At 40.5% G+C, this 16,139-nt stretch overlaps 1 protein-coding gene across 5 annotated transcripts; it reads right to left on the minus strand.

Moving 5' to 3' along the window:
• Nucleotides 1–396: 396 nt before the first annotated feature.
• On the minus strand, nucleotides 397–15,602 carry srek1 (splicing regulatory glutamine/lysine-rich protein 1). Of its 5 annotated transcripts, XM_047372308.1 has the most exons (13): nucleotides 15,057–15,190; nucleotides 13,498–13,687; nucleotides 13,198–13,351; nucleotides 9,904–10,034; nucleotides 9,425–9,540; nucleotides 9,183–9,329; nucleotides 8,096–8,274; nucleotides 7,824–7,954; nucleotides 7,607–7,718; nucleotides 7,416–7,520; nucleotides 7,066–7,137; nucleotides 6,821–6,935; nucleotides 397–3,114 (listed from the first exon to the last, which is right to left on the minus strand). In XM_047372308.1, exons 4-13 carry the CDS (start codon nucleotides 9,932–9,934, stop codon nucleotides 2,959–2,961), a joined length of 1,164 nt encoding a protein of 387 aa, XP_047228264.1. In that variant the 5' UTR covers nucleotides 9,935–10,034; nucleotides 13,198–13,351; nucleotides 13,498–13,687; nucleotides 15,057–15,190; the 3' UTR covers nucleotides 397–2,958. The 5 variants fall into 5 exon arrangements, with proteins under 5 accessions (XP_047228264.1, XP_047228260.1, XP_047228261.1 ...); XM_047372307.1 differs by lacking the exons at nucleotides 9,904–10,034; nucleotides 13,198–13,351; nucleotides 13,498–13,687 and adding exons at nucleotides 6,108–6,161; nucleotides 15,341–15,601 and having other exon boundaries at nucleotides 2,989–3,111; XM_047372304.1 differs by lacking the exons at nucleotides 9,904–10,034; nucleotides 13,198–13,351; nucleotides 13,498–13,687 and adding an exon at nucleotides 15,341–15,602.
• Between the last annotated feature and the right edge of the window lie 537 nt (nucleotides 15,603–16,139).

The following is a 16,139-nucleotide window of genomic DNA, read 5'->3' on the forward strand; positions in this document are numbered from 1 at the left end:
CTGAATCTTTTCCTTCATCGGACTGTCCCCACCAGCATAGGTATCGAGGACTATTAAAGTCCATCCCACGGGTTAAATAATGTTAAATATTTTTTTATGTATTCTTGGCATATATAATTGTGTGACTGTTGAAATATAACATGCTCTCAAATCCAAGGACTTTGAAATTGTGTTATGACACACTGATGTTGATTTATTGTGCAGCTCTAGTTGGAATCTGATGGAGAATCAGTTTGAAGCACATACACATCAAAGCATTAATCCCCATGAAAGTTACTGCTTGTCCATATCATGGATAGGAATGTTGACCTATCATCTGGTTGCAGTAAACATTACTTAACACTTTGTTACACTGTTAGAACTGAAACACTAAGAAAAGGCAACAGACAAGCAAAACAGAGTGAAAAGTCTCTTTATTGAGAGCTTTTGCAAATGAATAAAACATATTTTAGGTTCAAACTAAAGAGTTATATGTACATACATCCAAACATTTCATGAACAACTATACTCAGCCATTACATCGACTCCTAAACAGCATCAACCCTCTGCTCCAAAAAAAGAAGCCATCAAATGTGGAGACTGTGAAAAAAAGTGCATTTTTCACATATTTGCAGATGTACCTGTAATTTGAAGCTCATTAATTCAGACAGAAGTGTTTGTTAAAAAGAAAAGTAAACCATTAAAAATAGGGCTAGAAAAAAAAACAAAACACATCTGTTGCTACTTTGAAAACATGTTTAGATGAGCACACATAATTATATCAACACATCGAATCACATGGTAAAAAGACAAAAACATCCCATAAATGTTTAGTCTACTCTGACAAATCACTATACTTTAACATCTGATTAGTTTTATTTGCAAAACATCCAAATGAGTCTCAATATTTTTCTTCATTTACTGTACAGTCGTAATCTAGGCACTTTTTGACCCCTCAGTGCTTCCGTACAGTTTGGCATTTCAGATCTCCCCAGCCTGTACACATTCTGCATGTTATGCCTTAAGCTTGTTTTGAATATGAAAAACAGGAAAAACATTTTTGTTACAGTAGAAGAAAAAATGAAACATGGTTAACTGCAATGTTGCAGTGGCTTTCTAAAAACAGATATAATGATACCTAAACCTAGACCAAGTTAGAAAAATAATCAATGAGACCAGGCTTGCAGTAACAGCATGCCGTCTGTTCAGTGCGCCGAGTTGTTAAACGTCTTTACATCATGTAGGACAATTCAGTTCCTGGATGGTGCAGAAATCAGGAGTAAAACATGAGTAAAAGGACACTTCACAAACCTCCGAGATCAAATAGTCCTTCAACTGTCCACCCAGAAATAAATAAGCACTTCAGAATCTGTAGAAACTCGTTTTCTTCAAGTCACAATTAACCTCACGCATTCAGTGTTGGGTCTAGAATCCCTCTTGTCAAGCTAGTACAACAAACTGATGAACCTTGAAGGGCAGACCAGACCACTTTCTGTACACTTCCAGAGAAAGAACGTCCAGCTTACATCCTGAAACAAACAAGAAGGTCCTGACACGTCTAGAGACAAACATGCTTCTCTAAAACAACTAATTAGAGGAAGTTGCTGTCGTGGCCACACCAATTTCTGCCGCTAATTTTTCTCATTTATGTTATTTTTAGTTTAATGAAGGTTTATTGTAATTTCTAACCATTGCAAACCTATTTTTTCTTTTTTTCTACACTTTTGGACGTTCTTTTGTTTCCTGTTAAGGATAACCGAATTAAATCATTCTGACCTTTAAATCATTCACAACTTATTTGAGAAACAAAAAAAAATAAATTAAATGAGATAATATGATAATGCCAATGAATTTTATTTGGTAGCTTTAAAGTTTGAGTATTTGAAGGGAGTAATTTATCAACTGATACAACACATGATATATGGAAACAGTTCTGGTACAACTACTCTATTGGATCTGGCTAAAACTACATAGTAAAAAAGCCCTCATAAATTTAGGCATCCAAAAATTAAATACTGTTATTATTATTTTTTTTTTTTTGGTTGACCAAATTGATCCAGTTTTTCACTATTGCAGATATAAAAGTCCTCATCAAAGCTCGTGTGGTCCATTTCCTTACCTGAACAGATAAAGTTCCTTTGTGTTTCAGTCCAGCTGTTCCAGAGAAGTTCTGGAGCAAAGTGTTCTCTTCGGCTGTTTGGAGCATAGAGTGATATTCCTGTACACTGCCAGTCAGCAGGCTGAAAGAAGACTATGACGTTTTCATAATACAAAAAAAAAAAAAAGACCAGTTCAGCTCTTTGTAAATATTTACGGCCAGGAAAACCATTTGGAAACTAAATGTGCCCTACCCATCAGTTTTTCCATGGTAACGCTATTTTAACACCATTGTTGGCAAGCTGTTTATCATTAAAACCATTTGATCATGTTTCACATATTAATGGTTAGTATTTTTAATCTATCTCATACCAGTCCATGCCTATAGAGGAAAAGGTTTTACATACTGAAATCTGAGAGGCATTAATGAAGTTTAGAGTCAATGATAAAATCCAGACTTTTACAAAAAATGTCTTGTGTTAATGTGTTTTTCCCCCCAGAGGTTATGTAGCTGGCTTCGTCTTCCAAGTTTCCAACATTAAACGGTAGATCTCAACAGCTCTGAAACTATTTTCCAACTCATTTTCCAAGCCTTGAACAAAGTGTTGGAGCACACTGCAGGCTTTCTGCAACATTACGTCATTCATTTTACCCGCTTTGAAACAAGCGCTGCGGTCAGGATGACCTTAATGTCCTTTTATTCTGAAAGGAGTGAGTTTGTATTGTACACTGTCTCTCCAACACTGAAAGCGATGAATGTCCTTCAGGCAGGAATTTGCAGGTTTCCAGGAGTTCACAATATAAAAAAGAAGAAACTCGTGATGAGGTGACAAGTGAGAAACGTTTCATATGACGCACGAATGGAGACATGAGCAGCTTGTGTTACTTGGTTGCATTCCCACCCAGAAACAGCTCCTCCTCGCTGTGAGTCTTGTAGCTGCCGTTGTGCTGGGCGCACGGTGATGATGTCATGTCTTCACTTGGAGTGGCTGAGCCTTCTCTGTCACTCTCATACTTTTCTTTCGTTTTGTATTCCTGCTGAACAAAAAGACCATTACTACAGTGAGGATGACATGGTGACTGGTGAAGCTGTAAAATCCATACCTATGGCAACCGACATAAATGTAATGCAGAGAAATGTACAATTCCTTCTTCATTTTATCCATTAGGCTAACTTGCCAAGGTAAACAGCCCTAATGAAAGACACAACTACAGGGGTTGACAATTAAACTGAAACACCTGTCATTTTAGTGTGGGAGGTTTCATGGCTAAATTGGACCAGCCTGGTAGCCAGTCTTCATTGATTGCACATTGCACCAGTAAGAGCAGAGTGTGAAGGTTCAATTAGCAGGGTAAGAGCACAGTTTTGCTCAAAATATTGAAATGCACACAACATTATAGGTGACATACCAGAGTTCAAAAGAGGACAAATTGTTGGTGCACGTCTTGCTGGCGCATCTGTGACCAAGACAGCAAGTCTTTGTGATGTATCAAGAGCCACGGTATCCAGGGTAATGTCAGCATACCACCAAGAAGGACGAACCACATCCAACAGGATTAACTGGAAGCTGTCTGAAAAGGGATGTTCGGGTGCTAACCCGGATTGTATCCAAAAAACATAAAACCACGGCTGCCCAAATCACGGCAGAATTAAATGTGCACCTCAACTCTCCTGTTTCCACCAGAACTGTCCGTCAGGAGCTCCACAGGGTCAATATACACGGCCGGGCTGCTATAGCCAAACCTTTGGTCACTCATGCCAATGCCAAACGTCGGTTTCAATGGTGCAAGGAGCGCAAATCTTGGTCTGTGGACAATGTGAAACATGTATTGTTCTCTGATGAGTCCACCTTTACTGTTTTCCCCACATCCGGGAGAGTTACGGTGTGGAGAAGCCCCAAAGAAGCGTACCACCCAGACTGTTGCATGCCCAGAGTGAAGCATGGGGATGGATCAGTGATGGTTTGGGCTGCCATATCATGGCATTCCCTTGGCCCAATACTTGTGCTAGATGGGCGCGTCACTGCCAAGGACTACCGAACCATTCTTGAGGACCATGTGCATCCAATGGTTCAAACATTGTATCCTGAAGGCGGTGCCGTGTATCAGGATGACAATGCACCAATAAACACAGCAAGACTGGTGAAAGATTGGTTTGATGAACATGAAAGTGAAGTTGAACATCTCCCATGGCCTGCACAGTCACCAGATCTAAATATTATTGAGCCACTTTGGGGTGTTTTGGAGGAGCGAGTCAGGAAACGTTTTCCTCCACCAGTATCACGTAGTGACCTGGTCACTATCCTGCAAGAAGAATGGCTTAAAATCCCTCTGACCACTGTGCAGGACTTGTATATGTCATTCCCAAGATGAACTGACGCCGTATTGGCCGCAAAAGGAGGCCCTACACCATACTAATAAATTATTGTGGTCTAAAACCAGGTGTTTCAGTTTCATTGTCTAACCCCTGTATATTGAATGGGACGGGCCACAGCGAAGCCAGTTTTACATCACAGAATGTTCTCACAGAGGACCAACCCGGTCCTGCTTCAAAATCAGCACCCTCCAGCCCAACTGGATAAGCCACATGCGTTCTGGAGAAACACTTTATTCCATATTCCAGAATTAAGCTTCTGGAATGCCCTTCCAAAAGCTCCAAATTTAGCTCCGACTAAGCCTAAAGGACCAGTCTGTGCCCTAAAACCAACAAAATGAAATGAGCTCTGTTGCTTCTGTCTCTGAATATCCACCCAGACGTCTGCTAGAAGCTTCTTGATGGCTACAAAAAGTGTGTATCTAAACCTCCTAAGGTTTACCAAATATTAGTGGGCTTTTACATATACATCGGAACCAAAATGTGGGATTTTACCTCTATGCAGACCAAATTCTTGTAATAATAATAAAAAAAAAAACACAACAACTACATGTTGAACAACCACATCACCCAGGAAAAAACAATAGTTCTAGCTTGAAATTAATACAAAATCTAACATTTCACTGCAGTTATACACCTGGACAATTATATTTTAATGGCAGCCTAAAACAGTGCGAGGTCAGTTGATTATAAACTATGAGCCACCACAGACTCTCCTGCATGACTGCTTCCAACACGTTAACCTGCTGGATTTTACAGCATCAGAAGCAAAGGAGACCAGATGGATATGTTTGAGTTAATAATGAGGACGGGGTAACAGAATTCCTGGAAGATGCTGATGGTTAATTTGCACAAAGTGTCATGTTGTGAATAATAATGGCTTAAAAACAGGAATTGATGGGTTTTTTTTTAACATATATTTGCCTCGCTTAGGTTGATTCTAAGGCTGCACAATATACTGTAAATATATCGTCATCGCATTATCCGAGTGTGCAGCATTTATATCGCAGAGGGCTCTTCGGATACATTTTAATATATTCCAAGTGTTATTAACTTAATGTAATTTTTAGCCAGTGTGACAGAGTCTCACAGCAGCAGATTCTCACACTGCACACAAATGACTTTGCCCAAAATGCTAAAGATCATAGAGGACAGCAAAAAAATAAGCAAATGTCACAAGTGATATCGTCTTTGCAATATTTACTGTTATTGACAGCGGAAGATTATTTAATATAGGTAAACTGTAGATGCTGCGCTCTGCTTGGCTTGGTGACATGGTTGGGATAATTTAAGCCAAAAATGGCCTCATATTTGACTCAAGTTTAACCCAACAGTTTTGCGTTTACTTCAGAAACAGAATAAACTATATCACACTTCATAAAAAGCTGTGAACCACTGTTCGTGACAAAACTATCATGCAACTGCAACAAGCAGAGCTCTTGGAGACGCCTTTGGTTCTTGTTTTCAGCTGTCACACAGTAAATATTCAGATTGTTATCGTCAGATTAGATGGAGCATGGTAAGATAAAAAACTTGACACCTTTTTGTTCTCAGATCTATCATTTGGGTGGATCTCTTCTCTACCGTAAACTCAAAGTAGGTTAGTTGTGTCGGAAATGACATGAAGTGGAAACATCTACCACAGAAACCAGACTACCTGAAGTTGGACAGAGCAATCTGTTGTGGTACGATGCTCCTGCACTCAGGTATGCTTTAGGGAGAGACATTTTAGGAGAAATAAACTACATTTTTACAACATTCATATTGATGTTAAAGAACCAGTGAGAGTAAATCTACTTGAACAGTTTTGTTTAATTCAGTCACAGAACCGCAGCAGCTGTCACACACTGGCTGCCACCTTAAAACGCTGGCGGCGTGCTGCAGACGTTTAGCCTTTGCAGCTTCCACACACCCAGACTTTCAAGTGTTTTATTAAGAGAAAAAAAAAAAAAAGAAATCCCTAAAACCAGCAAGCGAAATATATCAACTTTAATTTCACATGATGCAAAGAGAGTTTAATAGCAGTAGAGAAACAGCAATTAATCCGCCAGCGCTTCAACTCACAGCATCTTTTTAGAGTTGGAAAAATTCATATGTCTTTATTCAGAAATGGTGATAATCTTGTAATTCTGTTATTTTCTCTTGGATTAAAAACGACACCCTTTATCTAGGAACCAGCAGCAGCACATTTATTGTATTATATAGTCCTTATTTGAGTTGGCAGGACAGACTTAAAGAAAAAAAAACAAAAAACAAAAAACAAATCAGCATCGGTCTGTAGAGTCTTTAATATTTTACTAAACCTGGCCCAACATGTGAATTTTTGTTTGTATAACACATAACATCTGTTAATAACATCTGCCTTTTCACCTTTGTTGTCTTGGATTTGCTCTTTATCCGGTCCTCATCTTTGCGACTCCTCTTCCGGGATGTGGAGCGCTCCTTTCTGTCTCTGCTGCGCTCCCTCTTCTTCTCCCTTTTACTTCTAGGAGGCCAACAGAAACGAATTAACAGGAAGAACCAAACTTTCAGACGCTGAGCAACAAATATAACACAGGTACTGCAAAACATAAAGACAGCATTCAGATTGGGGGCCTGAAAGCTGGTGGACTTGCCGTTTTGGCGAAGGTGATCTAACTTTCCTTCGAGGGGTTCTGGACCGATCTCTGCTCCTCCTTTTGTGGCCCCTAATGAAAAAAAAAAAAAAAACTTCATAAAAAAACATTTACCACAATATTATGAATCACTTTAAGAAATATCTGCCCCTGGATTTGTTTAAAAAATTTAAAAAAATTTAGATATGGTTTTATCTTCCGTCAGAGAAAAGTGATGATCAATGGGAACATGGCGACCCCTTCTGCCAAATGTCGGAATTACAGAATAAATCAAACTTTTAATGAATGAAATCTGATGTCCAGTTACTGTACAGAATTTAGACCTGTAAAGCTAGCTGCTGTCAACACACCTGGACCGACTCCTGGCATGTCTCCTGTCTCTGGAACGAGAGCGCCTCCTGTGACCGCTTCTCGAACTGTGGGAGTCGCCCCCAGGCCAGGACCTTTGTGCTGGTCTGCTCCACCAGCAGGAAAAAAGCAAAATATTACCAACTGAACACCACAATAACAGTACCTTGTCAAAGAGAGACTTTCTAAGCACCTGTGTTTGGAGCGGGACCTTTTCCTTTGCGATCTCGAGTGGGAACGAGAGCGTGTCCGGGAACGGGACCGCCGTAACCTTTGAGAATGGCTGGAGGAACGCTTTTTTGTTTCTACAAAAAGGACAAGCGGGAATCTTAGCATCGGCATAAAGAAAACAACTTGAGTAGATTTACGGAGCACAATGTGTATATTTCAAATAAATCCAAATATCCAACCAGGCTCAATGGCAGCAGCAATGGTGGACTGGGCCTCCCTCACCCTCTTCATCACATTTTCCAGCTCCTTAGCAGCAGCCTGTGGCGTCAGCTCAGGGGGTTTTACTATGGCGTTATTGGAATGATTGACCCTAAAACAGATTTAACCCTTCCACTTAAAAAACACCACATGGTAAATATAGAAACTAATGTTTTCCAACCACATTTCATAGGTTCAGGTAAAAAGTAAAAATCTGCTAAAGTGAGGTACAGGTAATAGTCTGAGGACATACTTCAGGGGTCTGTCTCCAAACATGACTCCGTTTAAAGTGAGGGCTCTGGCCACAGACTCCTGTTCGATGAACTCTACGAAGGCGAAACGAGTTGGCTGAGTCTCGTCTCCGGCCATTCGAACAAACTTCACGTCTCCCACCTGCTTGAAGAACTCCAGCAGCTGCTCTGCTGTGGTGGTCTGGGGCAAAGAAATCCAATTTGAAAAAGAAATTTGTTTTAAAAGGAATGTATTCCCACAGCTTGCTGCTACCAACACCACATCATAGGATCATCTGTCCAGGTGTGTAGTATTCATTTTCCTCAATGCACAAAGGCCAGGAAGTTCCATTTAGTCTCACCTAACCAGAAAAGCTGCATCCAAAAGTTTGATGTGTCCCCAAAGCTGAAGGTCAGGTCCTAATGAGATGTTTAAAACTTTTCCATAACATTATCCCTGACCTTTCTGCTGCTCTATACTGAGATAAAATCACACAAATGTGGAATCTGTTGAATAACTAGAATACTTCTGAAGGCAACTGGATGCACAGGATTTTATTTAGGGGTATCTCAGTAAAAGGAGATGAATCCAGAGACACGTCACCGTTCTCATATTTTAATTAGTAAAAATGCTGAAACTATCACTTTCTTTGAACTATGAACTATGACCCACTATGAGTTGGTCTATCACATAAAATTCCAGTTAACTACAAATGAGGTGTGTAGTAAAAGGGGTATGCATACTGGGATGTCCTTGTGTATTATCTGGGGAAAGTCACAGTCAGATGGTATCAGATGTTGAAGGTTTTGATGTAAAATGCAGTCATGGTGAACATTACATTGGTTGTTTTATATTAAAAGGTCTAAATGCATTTTCAAGAGAGTTCCCACATCTGATCCTATGCAGCGTCATGCAATCTCTTTATGCTGTTAAAATAATGCAATGAATATGAGGGATCCATTGTAAGAAAGGATGCTTTTTTTACTCTGCGTTACTACGAAGCATTTTAAAATAAAATAATAAAAAATAAAAAAACAGGAGAATGACAAATCAAGTTGAAAACATATCTTTAAATACATCTCTTTATTTAGGTTTATATTTAACCCTACCTGCGAGTTTAAGTTTCCAACATAAACCGTCCTCCGTATCTCGTCGATTTTCGATGGGTCGACATTTCCGACGAGGGGAGGCTGAGCGAGCACAGACGCTGTGGCGTCGAGACCCGCTGTAATCCGATTCACTAAGGGGAGGTTCAGCTGTAGGTGCAAACCGCACAGACAGAGGTTGGATATAACCAGTGTGTGTTAAAAAAAACGAAAAACACAAAACAAAGTCGTCGACAGAGACTCACGTTCTGAAGTGGAGCAGGAGTGGGAATCGGCAGCAGCCCTCCGCCTGGAATCAGACTGGGTACCGGGGTGGCAGGTGCCAACAGCGACAGAGCCTTGGCCTCCTCGGGAATTTTCCCTGGAGGACAAAACGGATGTTAGGGAAGGCAGGGGAGGCGCTCTTCTCTCTGCCTCTATGTCTGCACATTTAGCCCACTGTATTCTAGAGAGAAAGAGAGCATACACTTCCCCATTCAGCCTAAAAAGTGGTCTACGTGCTACTCATGGCATACTGGAGACCGAACATCCTTACTTGGGTTTTATTAAACTACTCTTCTCAGTCAATATGCATCATTAATACAAAGTGCAAAAGAATAGCTGTTTATGCAAAATCAAAAAGGGAACTGATTATTTGTTTTGCTGCTTTCTGTTTTTATAGGTTAATAAAAAAAAAATTAAAAAAACACAATGCAGAGAATGAGTCAACACTTTGATGGGTCACCTGTACTGGAAACATATTGGTCATGAACCATACGATATCAAGCATGGACGCTTTTCCGCGGGGGGAGGGGGGCGATCGTTTCGCGGTGTTGGAAAGGTGTGCAACACAAGACAACCCCAATGGCTGCATCACTAATAGCACACAGAACATCAGATACAAAAAAGAACAACAATTTTAAGAACTTTGGAAATGCTAGAGATCAATAAAACAACCAATTAGGAATTGTGCTCATTCCACTGTGGATGATAATGTTCTTCCTGGCTGAGGAGGAGGAAGAGAAAACAGCTACAGTGCCTCGCAAAAAGCATTCGCACCCTTAAACGTTTGAACATTCTGTCCCGCTAAAGCCACAAACTCACATCTATTTCACTGGGACTTTATGTGATTGACCAACACAACGTAAAGTATGATTTGGATGTGAAGGAAAATGGTTCATGTTTGTTCTCCATCACAAAAACAAGCAAAAAATGGCTGAAAAGTGTGGCTTGCTTTGATATTCAGCCCTCGTTACTCTGATACCCCTTAATAAAATTCGTTTCAACTAATTGTCTACAGACGTCAGCTGCTTAGTAAATCTATTCCACCTGTGAGTGACTTAATCTCAGTATAAATACAGCTGTTATCTGATGGCCTCTGAGAACATTAATGAGCAACCAGCTTTAAGAAGACCAAGGAACAAACCAGACAGAGTTCTGGAGAGGGTTAAAGCAGGGTTTGGGTACAAACAATTTCAAATCCTGAACATCTCACAGAGCACTGTTTAATCTACGTCCAATCTGCAGTTTGCCAAAACCACGGAGAGCTTCAAAATATAATAAATCACAATCATAATCTCAATGCCACAACACGGCACGACTCTCAGCATAACATCCCCAAACACGGAGGTGGTAGGATCAAGATGTGGGGCTGCTTTCCGTCAGCAGGGACAGGGAAGATAGATGGAGTTAAATACAGAGCAATCCTAAAATATAACCTGTTAAAGGCAGCAAAAGACTTGAGACTGGGGGGCACGCCGCGGGTCAGTGGTGGAGCAGGTGAGCGAGATAGAATATACAGGTCCTTCTCAAAATATTAGCATATTGTGATAAAGTTCATTATTTTCTATAATGTAATGATGAAAATTTAACATTCATATATTTTAGATTCATTGCACACTAACTGAAATATTTCAGGTCTTTTATTATCTTAATACGGATGATTTTGGCATACAGCTCATGAAAACCCAAAATTCCTATCTCACAAAATTAGCATATCATTAAAAGGGTCTCTAAACGAGCTATGAACCTAATCATCTGAATCAACAAGTTAACTCTAAACACCTGCAAAAGATTCCTGAGGCCTTTAAAACTCCCAGCCTGGTTCATCACTCAAAACCCCAATCATGGGTAAGACTGCCGACCTGACTGCTGTCCAGAAGGCCACTATTGACACCCTCAAGCAAGAGGGTAAGACACAGAAAGACATTTCTGAACGAATAGGCTGTTCCCAGAGTGCTGTATCAAGGCACCTCAGTGGGAAGTCTGTGGGAAGGAAAAAGTGTGGCAGAAAACGCTGCACAACAAGAAGAGGTGACCGGACCCTGAGGAAGATAGTGGAGAAGGGCCGATTCCAGACCTTGGGGGACCTGCGGAAGCAGTGGACTGAGTCTGGAGTAGAAACATCCAGAGCCACCGTGCACAGGCGTGTGCAGGAAATGGGCTACAGGTGCCGCATTCTCCAGGCCAAGCCACTTTTGAACCAGAAACAGCGGCAGAAGCGCCTGACCTGGGCTACAGAGAAGCAGCACTGGACTGTTGCTCAGTGGTCCAAAGTACTTTTTTCGGATGAAAGCAAATTCTGCATGTCATTCGGAAATCAAGGTGCCAGAGTCTGGAGGAAGACTGGGGAGAAGGAAATGCCAAAATGCCAGAAGTCCAGTGTCAAGTACCCACAGTCAGTGATGGTCTGGGGTGCCGTGTCAGCTGCTGGTGTTGGTCCACTGTGTTTTATCAAGGGCAGGGTCAATGCAGCTAGCTATCAGGAGATTTTGGAGCACTTCATGCTTCCATCTGCTGAAAAGCTTTATGGAGATGAAGATTTCATTTTTCAGCACGACCTGGCACCTGCTCACAGTGCCAAAACCACTGGTAAATGGTTTACTGACCATGGTATCACTGTGCTCAATTGGCCTGCCAACTCTCCTGACCTGAACCTCATAGAGAATTTGTGGGATATTGTGAAGAGAACGTTGAGAGACTCAAGACCCAACACTCTGGATGAGCTAAAGGCCGCTATCGAAGCATCCTGGGCCTCCATAAGACCTCAGCAGTGCCACAGGCTGATTGCCTCCATGCCACGCCGCATTGAAGCAGTCATTTCTGCCAAAGGATTCCTGACCAAGTATTGAATGCATAACTGTACATGATTATTTGAAGGTTGACGTTTTTTGTATTAAAAACACTTTTCTTTTATTGGTCGGATGAAATATGCTAATTTTGTGAGATAGGAATTTTGGGTTTTCATGAGCTGTATGCCAAAATCATCCGTATTAAGACAATAAAAGACCTGAAATATTTCAGTTAGTGTGCAATGAATCTAAAATATATGAATGTTCAATTTTCATCATTACATTATGGAAAATAATGAACTTTATCACAATATGCTAATATTTTGAGAAGGACCTGTAATAGCTTAGATCAAAGCATATCTGTTGTCCAGACCTAAATCTATCTGAGAATCTGTGACAAACCCTAAAACCTGTTAAATCCAATCTGACTGAGCTCAAGAGTTTTCACGAAGTAGAACGGGCAAAACGTTCAATCTGCAGACATGCAGAGCTGGTACAGACATACCCCGACACAGACGTGCGGCCACTCTTCAGATTTCTACTTTTTTTTAAAAAATACTCCACAATCATGCAGCACTCTGTGTTGGTCAAGCCCGTTAAATCCCAATAAATACATGAAGGTCTGTGGTTGTAATGAGACAAAACTAGAAAAAGTGGGTGAGAACAATTTTGGAAGGCACTGTACAATTAGGCCTAGAGCTAGAGGGGATTCAGCATAAAGGGGCAAGCAACCATCTTTGTTAAGCAAAACATGAACAGAGCACTTTATTAATGCATGTATTACAAAGAGAGAATGATGCTACACTGATCACTTCTGTGTCATTACTAAACATTCACATCAGAGCGGTACTGAAGTAACGTGAAAAAAGTACTAAATGTTGCTTTTTAGTTCAGTGTCGAGCAGATGAGTAAGTGCACAGATTATTTAAAAGAAAGATATATGTATATGCTTCATTACTGAGGCTCACTTTTTCCACCAAGACTAGCCCTTCACTACGTCAACAGACGTAGGAGACAAGAGAACAAAAGAGTTAGTGATCCTCATAGCATCTTTTGTGTGGCACATATCCCACCGGTGTGCCGTAGCAACCTGGACTGAATTCAATCACACACAAGCTCCAGCTGCAGCGGAAAGAGAGAGGGGAGTGGGGGAGTTGGACAATAATCAAAATAACAAACAAAAATAACAAATATAAACACAACCTGCAGTTTCTAGATAGAGACAGTAGAGAGTGGACAACATGGGATAGTATGGAAAGGAAACAAACCGAAAACAAAAACGAAAAAAAAAAAAAAAAAAACAAAGAGACAAGGTGTCCATCTTGGAAGGTTCTGCGGGCTATTCTCCGGGTCACATCCCCCCCTTGAAGGCTGCGTTGGCCCGATCGGGGATAGTGGCTTGGAAAACAATGCCTGACTCAGGCTAGTGTAGTGTAACAGCTGGGCCAGTCTAGTCATCTGATATGCACACATAATCACACAGAAAAAACATACAAAACCAAATTAATAAACTCAGTAGCCATCCAGCACCAAGTCACGTGGACACAATGCATCAGGTTAGAAGTGTAATCATTAAAAGTGTACACAGGTACCAAAAAATGAAAAGGGAGGGGGGAGTTAAATGAAAAAGAGCACCAACAAAAAATGAAAAAGAGAAAAAAACCTGAGTTTACTCTTTAGCAGTTGATTTGGTCACATTAGATAGACAAGCTGCAATTCCAGACAGTCCAGTGTTCATGGTAAGGTCGGTCTCCCTTAATTTATATGCCAGAACCAGTGCAACACCAAACAGAAACCTAAACGGGTGCTTGGAGACATTAGCTATAGCTAAACCCATCATCTGAGTCCAGTACTGACCAACAAAATACTTTAAATCCAATCTAGGCATGGGCCGGTTTCTGGTATCAAGGCTCAACAAAGTCTCACAACCTAATCATTTCTGTCATGCGTTTCCTGGGGATTAGTTCTTTATAATTAGAGCTGCACCACTCGCTTGGACAGAGATCAGAATCAGACCGTTTTGGCTAGATCGCCTCTGATCTGTCATCGGTGGGTCAAATACTAAAAGACTCGATTTTTTTTTTTGTTGCTCCCTAAATGCATCATTTCTGTTCTATAAACGCATCAACCAACAGTGCACACTTTGATGCTTTGTCTTTTTGAATGTTTCAAGAAACGGGTAATGAGAGCTCCTATAAAGGTTTAATTTTCCTACGGGATTATTGCAACATTATTAAACTCAGCTGAATATTCTGTAGTATTCAAATCCAATAGCAGTGTCAATGAACCCACAGCTCATGGTATTCTCCAAAGTGCCTTAGAAAATGAAATCAGAACCAAAAAGAAATTCTTATCACATTTCTGATTGGTGCATATCTACTTTTAATGAGATTTGACAGAAAGTTTTGATGTGACTGGACTTCTCATCGGCTCTATGATCCAGAGAGTACAACAGCACGGCCCCTCTCCTCCCTATTGCTGCACTGCCAGTCAGCTGGCAGAAAGAAGGCTGCCACGGTTTCCAACAAGCACAAAAATGTTACATTTAGAGCGTGTTTATTCTCCATTTTGTTTAAATCTAGGTAACAAAAATTCAGAAAAAAATCTATGTAACACTATATTATAAGCAGTAGGTCTGTCTAAAAATAAACGCAATGTATTTTTGTTTTTAATCTTTGTTTAAATAGGTTTGCATCCCGGCCCATGCCTGCTCTAAACTATCCAACACCAGCCCCAAAGACACAAAAAGGAGTTCCAGAGAAGACGCCCACAGCTATTTAAGAAGGTTTTTATTGTAATACGTTTAAACCAAGCAGCTTGCACTCACCTTCTGCGCAGGGCACCACTATCAAAGCTCTGTCAATAAAAACGGTGTTGGTGAGATGTTGCGCTACACCAACACTTGACGGGTCTCGGTACTTTATATAACACACTTTGGAGGAGAACGACAGAGGGGTGTTGCTGTATGGAGGAATTAGAAGAACAGAAAGCAACGTTAGTCATCTAAAAACATTTGGGGGCAGCTACATATCAATGCTTATGTTGGACCCTGACCAGGCCGCTGCACCGCGGCATTGCCTTGCTAGCTCAGACCGGAAAAGCAGCTCTTACTCGGGGGGATAGAGACGGAGCTCCTCGATGTCTCCCAGGAAGCCGAACAGAGTGCGCATCTGCTCGCTGCTCACAGCCGAAGACAAGTTGGTGACCTGGACGACTGCAGTCCCCGGTATACCGCTCATTGTGCAAACAATAAAGCGTTTCGTCTTATATATTTTTCGAACTATAGTGTTTGTACTGTATTAATATTTCTCAATTATCCTTGTCGGCGCCAGAGGGCGGTGCGGCAGGTTTTACTCTTCTTCTTCTTATTTTTGAAAGCCGTCTAAATATCAGCTTTGAGCATCACAGCCCCCCTGTAGGAAGAAACATTACACTACTTTTAAAATGAAAAAATAAAAAATTACAGCTGATTTATTCACTTTTTACACTTTTCGGCAAATCATAATTTAAGCTCACTAACTGGCTCCCAAAGCAAACCAATATGAAATGCAAGTCATACAACAAAAGTTAATGGTAAACCAAAAACTTAAATGTATTTTTCAAAGCTAATCAAATGTAACGTTAACCATTAAAAAAACAAACAAAAAAAACATTTTAATTTAAAAGATAAACTGAGCACCATTTCAGGACAGAGACACAGATGGAAGCACTTAAAAGAACAAATATACACACACAAAGAAAAAAATTTCAACTTATTTGTGAAAAAACGTAATAAAGTCATAAAATGAAGTCTTAATAAAAAAAAAATATCGTGCTTTAAACCAGTGATATATATATTTTTTTTACTGTGTAAAAATATTCAACATTGCCATCGTTTTTCAAAAAATGCCTCTGCAAATTGGTAATTCAT

Source organism: Girardinichthys multiradiatus, chromosome 8 (assembly GCF_021462225.1).
Source record: "Girardinichthys multiradiatus isolate DD_20200921_A chromosome 8, DD_fGirMul_XY1, whole genome shotgun sequence".
Taxonomy (NCBI): Eukaryota; Metazoa; Chordata; class Actinopteri; order Cyprinodontiformes; family Goodeidae; genus Girardinichthys; species Girardinichthys multiradiatus.

What these genes read in the sequence shown, in the direction of transcription:
- srek1 (XM_047372304.1), bottom strand. Translation starts at nt 15,468, where the DNA reads ATGAGCGGTATACCGGGGACTGCAGTCGTCCAGGTCACCAACTTGTCT. An exon ending in CTCCTGCTCCACTTCAGAAC is followed by an intron (nt 9,330 to 9,424) that starts GTGAGTCTCTGT and finishes TTGCACCTACAG; the next exon opens with CTGAACCTCCCCTTAGTGAA. An exon ending in TTGGAAACTTAAACTCGCAG is followed by an intron (nt 8,275 to 9,182) that starts GTAGGGTTAAAT and finishes TCTTTGCCCCAG; the next exon opens with ACCACCACAGCAGAGCAGCT.